General features: G+C 41.5%; 1 protein-coding gene across 1 annotated transcript in view; it reads right to left on the reverse strand.

Annotated features, from left to right (window-relative positions):
- tesk1a (testis associated actin remodelling kinase 1a) overlaps positions 1-22,487 on the reverse strand; it is a 28,160-nt gene continuing 5,673 nt past the window's right edge. The window contains exons 2-11 of the mRNA XM_071907486.1: positions 11,794-11,915; positions 11,009-11,057; positions 9,426-9,572; positions 7,614-7,696; positions 5,234-5,324; positions 4,819-4,902; positions 3,918-4,004; positions 2,480-2,573; positions 990-1,468; positions 1-902 (exon numbers count right to left, since the gene is read on the reverse strand). Of these exons, the coding sequence (XP_071763587.1) occupies positions 243-902; positions 990-1,468; positions 2,480-2,573; positions 3,918-4,004; positions 4,819-4,902; positions 5,234-5,324; positions 7,614-7,696; positions 9,426-9,572; positions 11,009-11,057; positions 11,794-11,915 (1,896 nt within the window). The 3' untranslated portion in view covers positions 1-242. The remainder of the gene's footprint in view (positions 903-989; positions 1,469-2,479; positions 2,574-3,917; positions 4,005-4,818; positions 4,903-5,233; positions 5,325-7,613; positions 7,697-9,425; positions 9,573-11,008; positions 11,058-11,793; positions 11,916-22,487) is intronic.

A 22,487-nucleotide genomic window follows, 5' to 3' on the forward strand; every position in this document is an offset into this window, starting at 1 on the left:
GTTGTATTTAATCCACCAGCCCACCAAGTGGTGCTCTCTAAAATGGTGATCGCATTGACACACTTCCCCACTGTTGGCAATTTGTGATTTCAAAGGATTAACAACACAAGTGTTGCAAGTGTTGGGAGTCAACATTGGGTTTTTTAATAGTAGCATAGCAACAATTCTGTGGTTAGTTTGCTAGCAACATTTAGTGCTGGTGCATCTCACAAGTTCAAAGCCAAATCCATTGTGAGCTCCGCCTAAGTCTGAGCCTCTGGCAGAGACCGGCCAGGCTCACAGGGCACTGAGGGAGCGGCCACTACAAGTCCATTTGTGCTGCGACACAGCAGGGCTTTGGTTGCTGTGGCAGCTGTTGTTGATGAGGAAGTGCTGCCGCCAGTGACGGTACCGTTGAGGTTCCGGTACGGTCGCTGCCGTGGTAACGAAGCCCGTCGCCGGGGGGCAGCCACGGCGGCCGAACCACGGAGGCACACAGAGGGAAAACTCAGACCCACTAGACAGCAGCCCGGACAGGAAATGACCTCATCCTGTTCAGAAGGGCCGGGAGGGTCAGAGGCGATGATCTGGGCTCTTCCGTAACCGTTAGCCCGTCCCCCCCCCCACTGTGCCTGCCGTCCAATCACAAGGGCCGAGCTGTTGTTGTTGTCCAGTCGCGGCAGGGGAGGCAAGGAGGGTGGTCCGTTGGAAATGGGAAGTCGCCAGCCATTGGTCCGTAGCAAGGAAGTGGAGGTGGAGGTGAGCAGAGGTCTTCCTGGTGTGGAGGCAAGAACTCCCTCTACTGGCTCTGGGGACTTGGTGCAGTCCATTGGCTCTGTTAGACATACACCTTCCTCCTCTTCCTCCTCCTCCTCAAGTCGTTCCAGAGACACCATCTCCAGCTCAAGCGGAAGACCCGAATCCTCTCCCATCACCACCCCCTCTTCCTCCTTTAACAACTCTCTTTTCTCCTTTTGCTCTACCTCCAACCTTATATGCACCCTCTCCACCTCCTCCGATTTCCCTTTCATCTTCCTCAAGTCATTCTCTACATCCGCCACTATCCTTGCTTTATCCGCCACCATCTCATCTTCCTCCTCCTTCCCATCCATGCCTCTTGGCAAGGCTACAGTCCGGCCAAGCTCTGGGGTACAGGGGAGCGACTGACACCTCCTCGGGGGAGCTCTGGTTCCCGGGGTCCCTCTGAGGAGGTGGGGGGAGGCACAGGGGTCGTGAGGAGCTGGGAGGGTAAAGGTCAGGGAGATGACAGACTTGCTGGGCGTGTCTAAGAGTTTACAGCGGCCGCCATTCAGGTCCTGTCTAAGAGAGAAGGGATTGACCCGCCCAGGGGTCCCGAGAAGGGAAGGGGTCAGGGTTGCCGGGGGCAACATGTCCGACTGGCTCCTTGACAGCCGTTGCTGGACGCGGTCGCCGGGATGACAAGGAGAGCTGCGGCGTCGGTACGGACTGACTTCTACCGCTATCGGTTCTGAGGGAGGGAGGAAGGGAGAGAAATATGGGAGAGAGGTGGAAATAGAAAGAAAGGAGTGAGAGGCAGTGAGAGAGGCACACACTTAGAGAGTAACTAAACCCGGGTGATGTCACTACCTGTTGTACTCTATAGAAGGTGACATCACCTGGCACCAAAGACCAGCCAATAGCAGATGGCCACTTCAGTACTCTACTTTTCACCATTAGATGTCAGGCTTTACCACAGATTTGGGTTTGGGGTTTAGTTACTCTTTAATGACTGGCATTTGCAGACTATTTGTCTTCGTCGTTGAAGAGAGGCAGTTGGTGACAACCAGTTAGATTTGGGGATCACATGCTTGACGACCAATTGGATTTGGATATCACAAACTACCTGAGTTCTTAAGTCATGCAACCCTCCAATCTGTTGAAAACATGAGCTCTCATGCTCACAACACACCACCAGAACAAACAAGGAGATGGAGTATTTTTCTTTTCACACTTCCTGTATTTTTTATTCTCTGGAACTCGGCTCTCATTGGCTATTGCCGGTCTCCATTTAGATTTGAGTGGTTGGCCAGCTCACACTACAGAAGGGGATCAAGACTTGTCTAGATCTGGCTTTTAAAAATCAAACATGTTTGAAAGAATGGTGATGGTCCTGACTAAATCAAGAGGCAAGAGATTAAAGTCTTGAACCCTTACACACTACAAGATCATCTGTACAACTAACCCAAACTAGTGCCGAAGTAAATTAGTCGTTAGGCCAAATCACGGCTATGATCAACCTAGTGATGTAGTGTGTCCCCAGCCTAAGGCACTTGTTTTATATGGCAATGCAAACAGAAACCTTAAAAATTTCATCAAAATGAACATTTCCTAAATATTTCAGCTTCCCAATGCATTCGAAACCCATGATTAGCAGTCATGCTGCCTTAGCTAGCTAGCTAATAGCTGTATCAATAGCACTGTAAAAAATGTCTCCAATTCAATGATTTAGTTTTCCACACCAATAACCTGATCCATTTACCAAGAGTGATGGGCTTCTCTCTCTCTTCTCCTCTCTCCATCTTCTCCAGTGTAAAGACGATGTCAGAAAATGAGGGACGCCTCACTGCACTCATCTGAAAAAATGCAACCGGGGGAGAAAAGATGAAAATGTCATTTAAAGGTGCTACATGTAGCATTTTAACATCAATGAATCATAGTATAATTACTGTTAACTAGACTATCAATGAGAAGATTGTCAGCCTCTACCAGCCTCTACACTGAATTGTACACTGTGTAGCACTGGGTTGGATATGGAGGGAAATTGTTGGAGATTGCTTTACAGCACAAAACAGGAAGAGGGCGCTGTTCTTCCAGTGCAAATGAGCTAAAGCTTTCAGAGTTTCTGGCAATGGCAGATGCTGGAAGGAGTGAAAGGCTGATGGAAAAATCACTTCCAATATGTTTATCCTCTTCAGTAAGACAAACGATTTGACATTTGACCAAAGAAACAAGTAGCAACGTTCTCTTTGCAACAGGAAGCAACAGGGTTTATGGGAAATGTAATTTTAATTTTGAGAAACACTAGCACCAACTCTCTCGACCATGGTCTCATTTGTTAATGGTAATTTTACCAAGGTATCACAATTAATCTAGTAATGATATATTGATGTTCAAAAATGAAACACAGCACCTTTAACTAAAAGGAACCAAGGATTTTAAGGTGACATAACACACCCTCTGGTGGCCATATTGGAGGTCCACAGCTCTTCAGCAGCAGTGGCTGTGAACAGCTGATTGTGTATGATGCAATGATCACTTCATCACTGATACATTTGATATTTTTTTGTGTTTAGATAATGTCAGCTTGATAGCTAATTAAACCATAGTATCTGGCCAGCTAACTGTCACTGTCTTGTTAATACATCTGATGTGTGCACAAGCTAATGTATTTAGAAGGAGCTAGCATTAGTAGATAACATTACATTACATGATAACATTAACATTAGTGTCTTTGCTAAAGGAGCCTACAGGCTTTAAAGCCAAGTATTTGTTCAGGTTAACTGAGCTGACTCTTCTCAAGCTACAACTCAGAGTGTTTTGGAGTAGAGACTAGGGCTAAAGACAAGACAGTTTACTGTGTCACAGTAACCTACATTTGGAAACAAATCCACCTTATCACACATCATCACTTTTACTGAGAACGTTACTGAATGAATCTACAGCTACACAACAACAATCTTATTCAAGAATCTTTATTTTTCTTGCCTGGTTGTACATTGAGACATTATTATATAGTGCACAGCCAAGTCTCCAATGGACTTCCATGATGGAACCACTTGTGGTTGCTAGGAAATTTGTGACACAACTGCAAAGCCTCTAGGCTTTTTGCAACCTTGAATGGACCGGCTGTGCATAGATGAGAAAGCGTGTGTGTGTATGTGTGTGAGTGCATACGTGTGTGTCTGAATGTTACTTACATTACAGCAGGTGACAGCCAGGCTGAAGAAGGCAGGTGGGCAGTCTCCAACCATGTTCTCAAAGGCCTCCACATCCAGTCCAAAGTCCTACACACGTGCATACACACATGCACAAATGCATGAATAGGTATATGCACATGCACACACACACACACACACACACACACACACATACACACACACAATACACATATACACACAAAACAGAATTTACATTTTCTAGACATACAAGAAATGCTCTCTTTCTCTCCCTCTTCCTCTCCCTCTCACAGAAATCCTTGTGTTTCAGTTATTCCAACAGTATAATGTATTCATTCTTTATGCATTGATGCTGTGACACAAACCTGGGATCAAAACCACTGCAAATCACAAATGTGAATATCCAGAGAGCATAGTATAATGGCTGTGTAAAACCAAACTAACATGTAGTTCACTAAAATTTCCACTAGGTGGGGTAACACACTGCATTATCCTTATAATCAGACATCATGCATGTGCACACACACACACGCCACTGCAGTGATTAAATATTCAGGTCTTTTCACCGCAGCAGAGATCATAAGTTAGGAAGAAGAGAATTCTATCTTCATCTGGGTCAACGAATCACAACTACCGAGTTAAAGTTTCCATGGTTTGCTCTTGTTGTTCTCATTTTCAACAAATCATTTAACATCTTGTGTTTCCCTCCAACACAACATACAACATTCGTAACATGTTTCTATGTGTGATCCTATTAACGTATGTTTGTATTGGTAAAAATGATATAAGGGGGTTGCGGGTTGGCAGTTAAGAGTGTCAGAGAGCTGATTTCATCTTGAAATATTCCCTTTAAACATCCCATGTTTGATACATTAGTCTGAATCCACACACACACACACACGCACAAGGTGAAGATTCCTACCTCCGTCCTGGGTAAAAAGTCAGGATCGGCTTCAATCCTGGCAATGATCTCACACAGGATGATGCCGTATGCAAACACATCCACCTATGGAGAAAAGAGGGAAGAAGCATGTTAGCTCCGTCCTGTATATTCGCTCTGACCAGGCTAGAACAGGTTAGGATTCAAACGATATGGGTATTTGAAGGCTGATAACGATACCGAAATTCAGTATTTCAGTCAGCCAACATCCGATTTTTAATAAAAGAACAATATTGGTAAACATTATACCGACATTATAGCAGACATTATACCCGGTCTTGGCATGAGCACAGGATGAAAGAGTCATAGTTTAGCATAGGAGTCTATGACAGTTGTACTACAGTAGGTGTTCACTTGAGCTGGGCAAAGAGCAATGACCAAGGTGACCTAGGTTTACCTTCTCATCGTAGAGCTCTCCTCTCAGCACTTCTGGGGCCATCCAGTAGGGGGAGCCCACGATGGCCAGAGGCTGCCTCTCCACACCATCACTAGGAAGAAAAACAGAAGGTTTCCCATGATTTCAAGTGGAATGCTGCCTTCCAATACGACTGTAAATATCGTAATTTTAAGTGGTCCGCGAATGAACGGCCTAACGAAGTGATAAATGCAGCTGGGAAAGTCAGGATTTACCACTTGATTTCTAAAATAAACTAACAGCCACCACAAAACAACTTTTGTTACAGGGTCCATACTGTTATAATTTCTAACCACTTGAAATCACTTGAATGTGCAACAAGTCATATTTACGACTTCTAAACATGGAAGTAGGAGCTTAGGAAGAGACCTTGAAGGCAGCAGAAGTTGCGCCCGAATGCCTGAACATGTCATACAAACAAGTGGTAAATGTAGTTAGATGGCTTTCAAGCCTTCACACAGTGCTAGAACCAAGAAAAAGACCAAAACTGAACACATATTATGACTGAAAGAAAAACCACTGTTATCAAACATTACTGGGGGGGATTGCTATGCGGATATTTTTCCTCCACTTGGGACCTTTTCTGTTGGTCCCACTAGAGAGGCACTTTTTTTGGTCATCCCTCTAAACTTTCCCTCCCTCCTTTCCTACATAACATTCCTTAAACGTTACCCTGTTCCCTAAATAGACTCCATTATAGAATAGAACCAGACATTCAGTATCAGGTTTCTGTTTTTTTTTACATTTCCGTAACAACTTCGAAGAAAAGCTGGGAGGTGGTTTATTTCACTTGACTCGGCATTATTTGAAATGACAGCGACACCAAAAATGTGGTCACATAAATGTGACAATCATGAGGGTAAATTCAATGATACTGTGATGTGTGATATAAACAATTCAGTTATTTCAGGTGTTGGATAAAAACCCTGCATCTGCACAAAGACGGATTTCAGTCATTCATACCTACATGTGTGATGCTCCAGACACGGAGCAAGACGAGTTAAACCCTGACCTTTGACCCCGAGCAGAGAAGAGTTTGACTCTGCTCTCAACACTGAGTTGACCTTTTCACAACCTGCTGATTTCCCAGGTCACTAGTCCAGGGATGTAAGAAAAATGGCTTCATTTACCAACAACCATTTTCTTTTTCTTTTTTTTTAAACTGGGATTAATGGGCCCTGGGGTTTCAAATGGGTTTCTATTGTGAGTAAACACATCTCATGAATTGGGATGCTCTGATGTGGATTTTGAGGGCCAATACAAATTGCTGATCTTGTGTAAGCAGAATCAGCTGATACCTATGCACTCGATACTCTATGCAACAATATGGATTCACAAAACGTTTAAACTGCCTGAAACGTGAGTAGGTGCAGAGACTCTGTGCTTTATACTGGCATTGTGTTTTAAGTGAGGGAATTGGGCTACTCAAAATTGACTCAAGCAGTTTTGTGAATAATAATGAGATCAATAAGATTCTGCACTGACTCAAGTTAGGTCTATACTTCTTACAGCGTCTTCTCTGGCAAAAACAAAAAAAAAATTCTTGAGCCCTCTGCCAGAGTAGGAAACTCCCAGCACAAACAATTCTTTGGACAATAGTAGTTCATGCTACGCTGTATTACATGCAAAAGACATTGGAATCATTTTGCCTTAAGCCTACGATCTGCCATAATGCTTAGAACTTGGCCTTGAAAAGTCACTTTGCCAAATTCAAAGTTCAGCTCTTTAACCAGAGTTGCTCTAGCTGATGAAGCGTTTGCTGTGAAAAGGGCAAACTGTTGGCAATGTTTTTGTAAAAAACAAGCGATGCCCCATAATCCCCTACATCCTGAAAGCACTTAGTGTCAGAAACCTACTCACACTAAATTCACTTTGTGGTAGTTTAAGCTAACAATAGTTCATATCAAAGACATAGTACCCACTACCCAGAATGCCACAGGGTATACAACTGAAATCAGTTTTGAAGCAACCAGTACAACAGTGATTATATACTTTTATCACATGTACAGAAATTTGACTCACGTTTCTTACCACCCATATTTTGAGTTTATCAATCTAATAATGGGGAATGAAAATCAGGCGATATGCATTTCAGAAATACATAGATCATATTTCTGTACTGGATATTCAATACCTCTCAGGTTTTCAGATACTGATATACTCGAAGCCTATGGAAGTGATGAATCAGATATACTGTAATATCCAATCATTGCTAAGAATGACACTGAACCTGCATACCAAAGACTCTATGGTTGTCCTTTAATTGAAGGTTCTGTTATGTGGCTGTTATATGGTGATTATGGTTACATAATTTCCCTGTTCAGAAAAGGCACTGAGCCTCTCTGGATATCATCCTACTCACCTGTAATCAGGGATCTTCTCTGCCAGGCCGAAGTCTCCCACAACAGCAGTGAACACACCGTTGTCACAGCGAACCAGACAGTTCTACACAGGAAAACAGTAAGAGATCTGAGGTTAGATCTAGAACCAACAAAGCAATCAGAGGACTACAAAATTCTATGCAGCTGCAAACCCCTTGAAAAGGTCCTTGAAACTCTGATTTTTTATCTGCAAAATGAGTGCAGGCCTCCTGTACTTCTAGATATGTTATTTCATTAGGTCAACGCTCTGTTGGTCTCTGAAGAAAAGCAAGTGTGCAGGGTTTATTCCCATTTTTAACTTTCATAAACCAAAAAATATTATCATAAAACTGCCAGACATACCCACATATCATTTAAGATAACTTACTATTTAGCTTTAGAGCTGCTACAAGTTCTCATTTTCTCCCTTTGGAGATTATGCTAGTGGCCTACTATCACTCAACATAGTGTATGCTAAAATGTTAGCATGAAGCCTAACACTTAACATAGTGTATGCTAAAGTGTTAGCATGGAACCTACTATCACTTAACATAATGTACACTAAAATGTTAGCATGGAGCCTATATCACTCAACATAGTGTATGCTAAAGTGTTAGCATGGAACCTACTATCACTTAACATAGTGCACACTAAAGCGTTAGCATGGAGCCTACTATCGCTCGACATAATGTATGCTAAAATATTAGCATGGAGATTTACTATCACTCGACAGTGTATGCTAAAGTGTTAGCATGGAATCAAAAAAACAAAATAAAATTTTTAAAAAAGTGAACATGTTAAGAAATCTAAGCAAATATGTTTTGTATCAAGCAATGTTTCGCCGCAATTAGCCTACCTCCTGGTTTTACCATTTGTTCACAAAATCCAGGTTTTTCATGTAATTACTTGACACAATGAAAAGCATTTTATTTTTATGTATTTTGTCCAACACACATTTAGAGCCTCAAAATCTTCCTCTCTGCCCCATAGTTACACATAAATGCTGAAAGTCGACTTTTGCTCTTTTACCATACTACCCCAAATATATTCCTAAAACTCTAACCGTATGCAACTTTACCTTTAATGTAAACAACAAGATTTTGGACATAAAAAAAATCACGTTTTGAACTTTACAGAGATAAATACTTTAATAGATCAACACTACTGACTGCAAAAGATACAAGCACAGCTTAAAGTCTAAGACTAAAATCCACTAAAAGTCCATCTGACATAAGTGACAGAAATCGGAAAGTGTTGACAGAGATCTGACAGTGTTGACAATGGACTATTAAGTAATTTTGTTATTTTAACCACTTTTTTTTTTTCAATCCAACGATTATATACTGTAAACCTTACAATTAAATAAAACCTTGAAAATCACCAAAATATACTGTGTGTTGTGATGACCCCACCCACTCTGTAGGCCTGTCTTGCTGTTCTGCTGTGCTTTCTTTTACAGGTTGCTGATAGGCTGAGTGGGTCGTTTCCTTTAGTTGGTAGCACCTGGGCTGGAGCTGCCAGGGTATAAAGGGCTGGTCTACCTGACAGTCTGTCTCTCTTTACCACTCAGCCTGCTGGTGCTCATCCAACCAACCCCCCTGTGGTTCCTTCTGTTATTTTTCTTTTATTCCATTCAACACCCCCACACATTACATGCAATGTCCATATATATACATATTCATACCTCATCCTTATGTGTTGGGTTTGGTTAATTTGGATTAAACGTCTTTTGCGTTTTGATTCTGTGTGTGGTCTCCCACTTTGTTGCTAACCTTGAGCCAGGTTGTAACAGTGTCCTATACTGCATGCTGTACCTTGGAGGTGAGGTCTCTGTGGAATATTCCCTTGCTATGCAGGTACTGCAGCCCTCTGGCAATATCCAGCGAAAGACCCATCCTGACGGCCCACGACAGGTACAGATCACTGTCCAACAGCTGCTCCAGGTTCCCACCATTTATATACTACAGGGAGAAAGAAACACAACGAGAGAGACAATACAAGAAAGACAGATTAACATCGGAGAAAGAGGAGCAGACCCCATCAAGTGCACACGTCAATGAATTATTCATGTGTAAAGCACAAATCAATAAAGAACGGCAAAAGACAGATATTCCAAGTCAAATTCATCAAGAATCTGTGTACATTATACATCAAAATGTCAACAACAAATCCCAGAATGGGGCTTTAGCTGATGTGCTACACTGCTGAACAGATCCTACACGAACCTGCCACCAACATCCGTCAAATTATATTTTAATAGTTTCAAAACCGCTGACACTGCCATTCCATGAAAATGTGCACACTCACACACACTCACTTTAATGATTTATTTATATCTGCAATGCACAACAAATGCACAACAGTCAGAGGCAGACATAAAAACACATTAATCATTTATTACCATTTGCAAGATACGACCATAATCGGTACTGTCAGTTATCTGACTTGTCTTATGGTGTTGCCATGGATACCACCCTCTCCCAGAAAGTATAGAGATGTATATATGTATATTGGACTCATATTGGCATTTTAAGGCTGATATTGGTACTGTGTGAGGGAAAAAGTGCGCTTCAGCAGTGGAATTCTTGTATAAGGAGATACACTATAAAACACTAATGCATTTCAACAAGAAAAGCCTTCATTAGAGCATTCAAGCATATTATTACTTGACTGATATTTTGGATTGAAGCTTCCCATATTTTGGGCTGATATTCAATATATTTAAATTTGACTTTAAATTAAAATTTGGGCATTTTCATGGCCAAAAATTCCCCACAATTAACCATGTCAGGGTGGTAAAGCCTCTGACACTGCATTTAGACCCAAACTCTTTTTTATAATTATAATAATAATAATAATATTATTCATGCGCACCTGTGTGGAATCAGATCAAAATGTTACATTACAATCAATTCAGGTTCCTATTGGGGATGCACTGATCGATCAGCCACAGATCATAATCAGCCAATTAGCATTCAAAATAGGTCCTCAGTGATCGGCCGATGATCATCATGACCATTTCAACAGCCAGAAAAAAAAAAGTTTCAACTGCTGTATTAGGAAGGAAGTTGAACCTTTGCTATGGCTACTGGGATATAAAGAGAAAGAGGGAGAGTTGAGAGAGTGAGAGAGAGGTAAAAAAGAGAGAAACAGAATGAGAATAAGAGAGATAGGGAGAGAGGAATAAAGAGAGAGAGGTAAAATGATTGAATAGTCAAGAGAGACAAACTTTGAATAAGCAGAAAACAACAGTTGTGAATAAACGGAGAGAGAACTGACGACGGAGGAGAGATAGAGCAAGAGAGACAGAAATGGATGAAGGTGCTGTGAGATAGACAGAAAGAGTACAGAGAGGAAAAGGAGGAATAAAGTAATATAGTTTTTTTGTTTTTTTTACCTCAGTCAGAGCGTGGAGTTGACCTTCGTGGACACAAACTCCAAGAAACCTGAGGAGAGGTAGAGAGAGATACGGGTAAGATATTAGATATGTATATGATATAAGATATGTGTTGGAAAGTCAAAGTGTCACCATCTGTCATCTATCCAGATTCCCATATCCCCTGCATTGTTACATACTACATGTATACTGATACTTTCATACTGTATACACATTGATCTCTCTTTGGCCTTTGCCTCAGCAGGTCCTTCTGCTGTTCTGCATTCATACATTCTTCTCAACAAGTGTCAAAATTGTCGATTTGCTATGTTTAACCCCCATTTGCTAGTATATTCTACCTTTATGTGTACAGTATATTCCATTTTTCTTTGTTATATCCTATTACTTTGCTGCTGCAACAACCCAATCGTTTCATGGGTTTTTGAAGACCGCTATTTTTGGATTGAAGCTGCCAATAGTGTTGTTTTCCATCTTAAAATTTGATAATTTTCATGCCAAACATTTAAAAAAATTCAAAGTATTCAGTGTTTGCCCCAGAGTTTTATTCTTGTCAGAATGGAAAAGCCTCTGAAACAGCATTTAGACCATCATGGGACACTAAAAACCTCCATTGAAACCAGACTAATTTTAGTTTAGTTTCAGGTGGGTTAGCAGCTCCTTAAGGCAGAGTGAGGCAGGTTTCACTGCAGGTTTTACAGACTGTTGAGTAAAATCCTCCCACACCACACTGGAATGATTCCTCTGGTCAGAGATCTGATATAAAAATACTAATAATATATACATACCTGAGGATATTGGGGTGGCAAAGCCTGTTCATCAGCTGCACTTCTCGTAGCATGTTCGCCTTGTTGCTAGCCAGCGTGTTCATTTTCAGCGCCATCACCTGCCCCGTGATCCTGTGCTGCACCTGGGAAACAACCAGAGTGTATTTACCACGGGATGGCAAGCAGAGGGAGAATGAGATACGATGCTTCACCTAAAGGACACAGTAAACAGAATCAGAAGATAGCACCTACTGCCTCCTAGTCCCACACAGTCTCCTCACTTTGTTTCAGTGTTTCCGTGATGCAGTGGCAAATAAAAAGGTGGGTAAGTATGACCTCCAGTGGGTGATCATCATAAGACAACCACCCACAGAAGTCAATTATTTTCTGCTTTCTATGCTCATATGAGTTACATCATCATTGCTTCTGCTTAGTATGATGTATAGTAGGAGTTTATATCAGAACGATTCATGCCAGCCTAAAACTAGAAATAACCACCTCGCGGTTGTATGCCTCCGCCAACAAGTCAAGTTGCAGTTTACATCCATGTCTGTCCAGACTCATAAAATATATGTAGTGAAGACTTTGAAGGAATTTAATAAAAGGTATTAAGTATAAGATAAGATAATAAGAGACTATTTTTACAGAGGAGTACAGAGCTTCGTCACATGGTGCAACGACAATCACCTGAAGCTCAATATCAGTAAAACCAATTTTGTCATAATTAGCGTATGAATTCTTGAGTTATGGCCAAAAACGTCTTTTGTGAGGTCACAGTGACCTTGACCTTTGACCACCAAATTCTAATCAGTTCATCCTTGAGTCCAAGTGGACGTTTGTGCCAGATGTAATGAAATTCCCTCCAGGCGTTCCTGAGATATCGCGTTCATGAGAATGGGACGGACGTGAGGTCACAGTGACCTTGACCTTTGACCTTTGACCACCAAAATCTAATCAGTTCATCCTTGAGTCCAAGTGGACATTTGTGCCAAATTTGAAGAAATTCCCTCAAGGCGTTCCTGAGATATCGCGTTTACGAGAATGGGACGGACGGACGGACGACGGACAACCCGAAAACATAATGCCTTCGGCCACGGCTGTCACCGGCGCGGAGGCATAAAAAGTGGGTAAACTCAATTCAACTCCTATTGTCAAGTGGGAATAAAGGCATACAAATCCTAACGATAAGACCACATAAACTCACTATTGAGTACTATAGACATTCTTTGTACATATTAGAATATTATAGGAATATTACATTGATACTATAGCAGATAAAAATACCACAAAGTACAAAGACATTTTGAATTTTGGCTTGTCATTCTTATTCACAGGGAACGTGTCAGACTGCAGTGGCATTATCATGTCAGTTAACTGAAAAACAAGGAAAATGAAGTTTATTAGCTTTGTTAGCATGCCCATGCCAGCAGCTAGATGTGACAAGTGCATGGCAAAGAAAAAAAGAGTTAAATTCAAGATGGCAAGGTATTCCTTTAAGGTTTTTTAGTCATCCTTGCTTCATATATTTGTGATTGCTCCAGCGATAGTCCTATATAAAACATACATCAAAGAACATGTACATATTAACATGCAACAGAGCATCTGGCTCTTGCACGGTATAACTTAATGTGATTTAACAGAAACTCCTCACTAATCCTGTAGATGAAGTCCTATTCATGATTAATGACATGATTCCTTTCCTGTGGCAGCAGAACGTAAATGGAAGTTTTTAGAGATGCGACGATATATCGAAACTCAATATATCGCGATACAAAAATGTGACAATACGTCTCGTGGGGCAGAAAAATGAATCGGAATATTAGCTACATTTTTTTCTGCTGTAGTAATCACAAATGAGATGGCTCGCCCATCACAATTTCACAAGCTCTTCAATGTAATGTTTGTAATGTCCTTTGAAAATTGTTGTTTACATTCTAGCATTCTGGCTTGCAGTCCAAATGTAATCCATTAAAAAATGGCAACCATATTGTCAATTTTGGTAACTAAAAGCTGATGCCTGATTGCCAGCTTGGCAACCACTTCTAAAAGTTAGCACCAGGCCCTGTGATCCCTGGGAAGTGCAGTGTAAAAGCACCACAGCAATGAGCAATGACAGCAATAACACCAAAGATAGAGACAGAAAACGAAACGACGATACAACAATACTGAGGAACACCACTTTAAGTGAACAAGGGACCTGGTCAGTGTGCACAGGTGAACGAGTGAGGCAGAGACTGAGACAGAAGGAGGGAAAGAGAGACCTGTGTTGACAACCCTTGGTTTGTACTATTTGGCATGGTATTTGACATGTGGCATTTAAAATATTACATGATTTTCACAGGAAAATTTACTTAAGCACAGATTGTACCGCTAACATTAGATGCTTTGGCTATAGACATGTTGGCACCAGAAATGGGTGTTGCTAGGAACCCCCCGCCTGCCCCCCCAATTTACTGACAATTTGCTGAGCATAGAGAAAGGAGCACTAAAGCAGTTAAAACAAATTAGATGAACCATCAATCATAAACAATCAAAATGACACTCCTCGCCTTAGAAATCCCTAGCAAGCTTTTCCTTGCTGAATTAAAATCACTGCACTGGATCTTTAATCAGGGATGCAAACTCATGGATAGTGAAAAAGGTGACAGATACCAGGGCAGACACAAAACCACTCAGAAATCCTTCACTTAAGTGTCCTATTTTGGGATGAAAAAGGTGACTGTCACCTAAAGGTGACTAGTTTGCATCCCTGTTTAATATCGGCTGTAACATCATAGAACGAGACATATCTAACAGAGCAGAGATAAACTGAACAGCAACAGCAAATCCATGATTCCTTTCCAGATGAAATCAATTACTATGGATCACATCACATATAAATCGTGGTTTCAAAAATAATGGATTGAGCAGTGTGTTGCTAGTTCTGGCAGGTCAAAATAAGAACCACTCTAACTTGGCTGAAAAAGTCTAAGAACCCAGGATATAAACAAAGCAGATGCCATAAAATGATATCAAATGAATCACAGACAAAAGTAAGCACAATGATTTTGACTTGAAATATTATTATTGTAAGTACATGCTATGCTGTCAAAAGACATGAAGCACACGTGTTGAAGAAGACCTTTTTTTTTTTTTTTTGCTCTTAACACATTTTATGCTAGCCAAAAGGGCGAGCATCTCCATGTGCTGATGTGTAAGAGACTGTAATATTTTCATTAGGTCCTCATTGAACTGTCAAACTAAAATACCTGTAGTAACCTTTATAGAACAGCTGATGGCCCATAATTTACTGCTCCTGCTTCTCACACTAGTTTTCACTGAAGTTGCACTGAAAGATTGCTTTTTCCATTTCACATTTCTCTACATTTAAAACTACTTTTGGAAGTCTTAAAGGGTAACTTGAGTATTTTTCAACCTGGACCCTATTTTCCCATCTTCTTGTGTCCAAGTGACTAAAGGGGACAAACATTTTTGAAATTGGTCCAGTATTGAGCGAGTTGTTGTTGCAGGAAGTTACAGACAGACCGGATCAAGCGAAAGGTAAAGAAAAACGTTTCATTTCTCTGTAGGGTCCTTTCCATAATGTTGTCAGACACTTATAATAACAATCTGAGCCTGTCAGTGGCAAAAACAAGCACTTCAGTGGACGTACATTGACGGTGCGATTTGCCCCATCGGATTACATTGCAGCCCGTTTCGCGGCTGCCGGCTGAAGCGATCTCACTCAATACTGGACCAATTTCAAAAATTGTTGTCCCTTTTACTCACTTAGACACAAAAATATGGGAAAATAGGGTCCAGGTTGAAAAATACCGAAGTTACCCTTTAAGCTAGTTCTGGTTTCCTGATAAGGTAAGTCATGTCATTTGTACATTAAATTGTTTGATTTAGGTTTTAGTGTTTTGGACCTTTGTTTTAGGTGGGTTTTAAGTGGGTTGTAACGTTAGCATAGTAGGCTAAATGTATGCTAGCAGTAATGCTAGTTATGCTGTAGCCTACACTAGTATTGAGCTATTATTGGTGATTTGATTTTATTATTTTCCAAGACACTCACAGCTAGCAAACATGCAACTACTGCTAAGCTAGTTGTAACTTGTTAAAACAAGTTAGGCCTTAATACTGTAACCTGTCTACTTGTTTACCTTGTCGCTACACCTGAACATGTGCTTAGCATGTGATGCAGCAGGTAGGCCTGTGGTCGTGTGTGTGGGTGAATGGGTCATTGACTGGCGATATGTGCCTGCAGAGTTCAGCAAGTGTCTGGCCCCGCAAGTGCATGCATCTGTGTGTGTGTGTGTGTGTGTGTGTGTGTGTGTGTGTGTGTGTGTGTGTGTGAGACTGCACAAGTTAGTTCAAACACGTTCCCTGTCACCAGCTCTCATGTCATTCTGTAGCAGCCTGGCTAAGTTGAATGCAGTAGGCAGTCTGGCTGTCTAGTTTAAAACACACTGATTCTGCTGACTGCAATATTGGCACACACACACACACATTAAAGTGCTTTTTTCTGTAAGGAAAGCAGCTTCGGGGAGTTTTACCAGCAGGAGGTGAGCTGACGGGGATTTCAAACCCTCACAGCGTTGGAAACACAAAGTGTGTGTGTGTACAGAAAGACACTATAGTGCTTGGCCAGCCTACAGGAGTCGAATACCTATATGCTGCATTCACATCACATAGGGAAGATAGGAGAAACGAGCGTTGTACTAGAAAATCCTGTTGACTTGGGAATTTGTGATCCCGATTTCTTCAACTTCTTGAATTCTTATGTCATCCAAACAAGGAAATATCTGAATATTCATTTCAAATAAAACCAATGATTTTCATCACATATGTCATGCATGATGCCACCACCATGCAGAGAGACAGTGAGACTGTGGATGAAGAACAGTCTCAGCCTGCAGCACCGGAACCCAGCGGGAGCCAGGCCCAGACCCGATCCCAAGACACCGGGAAGACCAAGGCTGATGATTGGTAGGTGTTGCTCCATCTTTTGCTTTATTAGGGAAGGGAGCAGCATATGTTAACTGCATGTGTCTTCATTCATCAGCACTGGTGGAACTTCCACAGCACCACGGCCAGGTGACATCTTGGAACTGCCAATGCCACTCACGAACAGCATGCAGGAGGATGGGGCTACTGAACAGCAGAGTGATAACCACCAAATTAGGTAAGATTATTTCCTCTGCTCACTCCACTCATCCCTCAGATAAGGGTGGAGGAGGAGGGAATTGGTGAAGTTAGGCCATCAGGGAGGGGCAGATCAGGGAGTATGCGCACTTATGTGTGAATTTTGCATGATTGTTATAAGGCGTTGTGACAAAAACAATTTGAAGGAATAGTATGCTAACAGTGCAGCTGTTTTGTTCACCACAGCGCTGCTGCTGCAGCCGCTGCTCTGACCCAGACAGAGGACCACCTGGACCACACAGAGTCCTCTCACACCACACCTGATAGGAGATATTCACCTCAACTTGTGTCTGAATTGTCCAGTCCTTCCACAATGAAGTTAATTGCACTAAGGTAGGTTGAGGCACTGACTGTGCTCTCTTGATTTTCAGAGGTCAGCGAGCCCAAGAAGAAGAAGAAGAAGAAGAAGAAGAAGAAGAAGAAGGGAATCCGAGGCTTCTTCTCCAGATTGATGGGGGCATTTAGCCGCCGCTCTGTGCCCAAGGAAGAAGATGTGGAGTGAAGTTTTCAGTGGTAGAAAGTAATTAATTAAAAGTGAACTACTGCTGAACTAGTACTGAAATCGTTTTTTTACTTAAGTATATTTAGTTTTGGATACTCTACTTTTACTCCACTACATCTCAAAGCAAATATCTATGCTTTTTACTCCACTACATTTCTAAACAGTTGCGGGTTTTTTTTTTTGGAGGGCTGTATTTTTATATCGAAAGTAAACCAAATCAAGAGGAACCAATCCACTGCGCCCATCAGATTGTGTAGTCCCTACAACCTTTTAAGTAGAGCACCCGTTGCAGCAGCCTCTTTTGGCCCCACAATGGAGTCAGCGGAGAGCACCGAGACGGCCGAGCCCAGACCGCCAGACATGCGCCACCCATGGCCCTATTTACAAATGTTATTGGAGATAGTTGGTTCTAAAAATTATTCATGGAGTTTCCGGTGCCTTCTTTGTCTCCCTCGAAACCACGAGATACTGGCTTTCAAAAGTTCACCATCAAATTTGAAAGAACACATTGAGGTAAGTTACCAAGCTAACCTAACTTTAGCATGGTTTGCGTGAGTTTTGATAACAGTGGTTTTTGCCAGCTTTTGCGTGAACAGCAGTTAGTACTGTAATGTTAGCTCTTGTGAAATTGTGAATAACACACTGATAATGTAACAATGCGCAGCTTTGATGAATCACAATCTGGAGTTGGTAGCCATTGACATTAGCTGGCTAGTTTATTAGCTTAGGTAACATGAACATGTTGTTAGGGCTGTGAAGCCCCCCCTCCGCTGACATGACGCACACACCGTCACACACACACCATGCACACACAGAGATATCACACACACTAACATGCACCTGTCGTGTGCACACAGACACACAAAAACATTCATCTGCTGACACACCACATGTACCACTGTACACGCCTCACACATGAACGTGTGTGCGTGAGAAAAAAAGTGCATAATAATTACTACTCGGGTTCATACTGTTCTGCTTTTTTGTAGAAAAAGTGGCACCTCTACTGTATTATGTGTAGATAATCTAAAAAAAACAACAAAAAACCTTTCTTTACATGCTTGTATGTTGCAAAATACCACTGGTTTGGGGTTTTCGTGTATATTGTTTGACAAAGAGAAAACTGTCTGTGCTATCTATACTGCAAACATTTAGTTATTTAGTCTAATATTGAGATATTAAAGGGCAAATCCATCATGAAGCACTTTAACACTGTTAAAAAACAGCTATTGAAACATCATGCAAGGCACATTCTTGCATTCCTGGGTCTATTTTGTTGTTAGGTGGTGTATTTTTCTTATTAGTTTAACAGCAGAAAATGTTTCAGTGATCTAAAACATCAACAGTAAACATTAGAGTTGTCACGGTGGTGTCATTTTGACACCGGTGTCGTTTCCCTCCTCAACACCAGTCACACCGGTTATACCGCCTGTCGCCACTAGAGGGTCTATGCGCTATCAAAATCAGCGTCACTACAATTAAAGTTAAACTTATAATTCCTCTCCAAACTCACGTTAACGGCATTTGTAAACGTAACACTTTTTAATCAGCGATTTATAACACTGCTCAACACTCAGGTAGTTAATGTGAGTGCAGTGCAGATTCTGGCATATTGCCCTTCTTTAAGGGGCGATCACACCGAGAAGCGTCGCTACAGGCGCATCCGCTTCAAAAACGCCTCGGCAGACTGCGTCGGGCAAAACAGCTTGATGGCCTGTGGAGCAGGGCTGCGTGTGCGACCGGGTTAAAGATCGCTACCGGGTTAAAGATCGAAAACACAGCTTTTCATCTGTGTTTTCCTCTGTCCCACCGTTCCCACCACATCAAACCGCATCAAAACAGGAAGGAAAGCCCGCCTTCTGCTTGATTTGATTGGCTGCCTGGCCCAAATGTGACATTGACGAGCGGTGCGACTCCGCGCCTTGCGCTGAAAAGTTGAGAATATTTTAACTTTTATGTGCGCCTAAAAACCGCCAGAAAAACGCAAAGTGTGTCGCAAGAGAAGAGCAGGCGCCAGCCGCGCCTTACCATAGGAAAACAATGGTTTTGGTGGCGACACGTTTCTAGCTTCTCGGTGTGATCATCCCCTTAGGCTACCATTGGATTGTACTGGACACATTGCTGTCACTAGGTAAGGACAAATAATTAATCCTATTCATCCTAATCTGTCATATTAGTGATCAGATTTAGTGATCAGTATGTTGTTAGTATGTCCATTTATCATTTTACAGCCTAACTTGAACATGGAAGCTCTGAATATGTGCTTTTATTTTACAAAATAACGGTATTCCCGGTGTGGGGCTAATGCCACCGGTGTGGACTCCAAAACCGAATGCCACCGGTAACACCGCCCACCGCGACAACCCTAGTAAACATCAGGTTTTGGTGTCAAAGAGCAAGAGTTTCTTTCCAGACTCGCCATTTTGCACCGACGTTCAACAATCATACAGGGAGAAATCCATCGTAGAAGAGGAAGAGAGACCAATTTCTCCACCAACACTAGCCTCAATAGACCAGAATGCATTGCAACCACAAGACGTGTTGCGTTTTGATTAAGGGCCGTGGCTCTCGCTTTTTCCTCCATTGGAAAAACTCTTGCTCTGTTGCTCTTACTATGCTATCACTATTGCTCTCTCTCCACTTACACATAAATAGCCAATTGCAGGCATGTTCTCTGGGTGTCGCCAAAAGGCATTCTGGGAAATGTAGAAAGTCACTAACTGAAGTAGAAGTAGACGAGGCAAGAGTAATTGCTCCTAAAAAACTCCTGAAATGCATTGAACATCACAGATTGATGATATATAACAGTGTAACAATATCCAAGGTTGTTTCTTGTTTTTCTTAAACCAAGTGAAAAATTTGCCACTTTGGTGACATAATTTCAAAGTTTCCCATGAAAGTCAACATGTTTTAAGACATTCAAGAAGATCTGCCTTAGTTTAAAATACTGTCATTTAATTAATAATTAATTCATAGTTGGTAAATGGGAGGAGGAAAAAAGGATTTAGAGATTAAAATACAAAGCATTACGACCAAATATTTTTGAGAAATACAGATATGGTTTGGAGAATCCTTCTGAGGAAAGTGTTTAGGAATACATTACATAAAGTAACATTCATATGTGGATTCAATGGCTCTTTTAAGTGTGTGTGCCTGTTTATAATGTATGTGTGGGCATGTCTTTATAGTCTGTGTGTCTGTGTCTGCATGCGTTAGCATACTGTATAGTGTGTGTGTGTGTGTGGTGTGTGTAAACTGTGTGTGCATGTGTGCGTGGCGGGGTGATTATAATGTATGTGTTGGCATGTCTGTATACTGTGTATATGTTTGTGTGTGTGTGTGTATATCTCTACACTGTGTGAGTTTGTGTCTCTATACCGTGTGTGTGTGTGTGTGCGTGTGTGTGTGTGCGTGTGTGTGTGTGTGCGTGTGTGTGTGTGTGTATTAATAGCAGCGTAGCACTAATAGGCTTTCTGGATTTCCCATCACTCCTCCTGATCTGCACAAATCCACTGGACCATTACTGTGGCATCACCCAACAGCAGACAGGAGGGAGGAACACTAACACACACACACACACACACACACACACACACACACAACAGAAAGTTAACAGAAAACAGTATGCGTCTTGATCTGAATTCTGATTGATCCATCATTGATTTGTACTCCAATCCCACCTTGAAGCCCTGATAGCAACATGGTCAGCTGTTAAAAATCCAATCAAAAATATCGAAGAACAGAAACTATTGACGGCTAAAGGAGAGCTATTGATCAAGCATAAAATTAATATTGAAACCAGGATCTAATGAATATTTGCAAGGTTGGCCAAAAATTAGTAGTTTTGTTCCACCTTTTACAGCAAAGTCCACTTGCTGTGTGGGTCTCGTCTCTTTCCAGTCTTTCTCCATACTTAATAACACACTTGCCTCCCTCAACAACTACAATGGAGGAGCCCGAAAGCAAGGCACTTCCACCTCCCAACTGCTCCAAAAGACCAAGTGTCCTCAGTAAACCCACTGCAGAAATAAAGGTTAAAAAACTAATCAACTGACCTGTATTGTACCATAAGTCTATCAATCAGATTTGCCAGTCAAACAAAGCATAATGCTGTGAAGTGGCTTCCTGTATTTAAGAAATTCCACCCTAGCCAGCTCAAGCAATATTTTTTACCCTCCCCACAAACATTTCGATGTTGGATAGATGTTGATACGATGGCCTGCACCAACATTGAAAATCTGTGTAAATATAGCACCAAATCAAAATTGAGACGACATCCATAGTCGTCGATAGCTGCTACCTGCATCGAATTTGGGCCCTGAATACATTTCTAATAGCAGTTAAACCATTTCAAAGTATGAATTTTTACTGTCCCATAATATGACACTGTGAAAACGAACACCTTTCTCCTGAAGCTAAGATGAAAGCGGCAGTGTTCTGATCTGAACTGTCATCAAGAGACTGCTGCCTCTACTGAGAAATTCACTTTCAAGAGTGTTGGCTCACAGGAATGCGCAAGTTCAGTTTTAGGGTAGATTTTTCCCTTTACCCATGTGGGTTGGGTCACCCCTGACTCACGCCTCTTATCTCCAATATAATAGAGAGAGTAAATACATACCAGCCTGGAAAGTTTGCTGACCCACCTATACGGTGGAGAGAGCACACATGGAAACAATTTCATTCCACAATGAGATATGTACCGTTTGAAAGAAGCGACACCTATGCTTAAAATCAACATTTACTCTCATAATTGTTAGCACAAAACCAAAAAAAAATGCATCTTTTTAAAAGATTGTAGGTGATTTAAATCATTGGTTGACTGAATTGTAAGACTTTTACAATCTGGATGCTCTGTATTTTTAGAGACATTGAATGATGAACTTCAGGTCTCACTTTCTTTCCAAAAGGGATATATAGTGTTTTGGAAGTGAACTCTTCAGATAAGACTCACTGAAAGGACACTGCCATTCACATCAATGGGGAAAGGGCCTGACCAAGGAAGCAGCAAAATTGTGGACCACTGATTAGT

This window comes from Centroberyx gerrardi, chromosome 3 (genome assembly GCF_048128805.1).
Source record: "Centroberyx gerrardi isolate f3 chromosome 3, fCenGer3.hap1.cur.20231027, whole genome shotgun sequence".
Taxonomy (NCBI): domain Eukaryota; kingdom Metazoa; phylum Chordata; class Actinopteri; order Beryciformes; family Berycidae; genus Centroberyx; species Centroberyx gerrardi.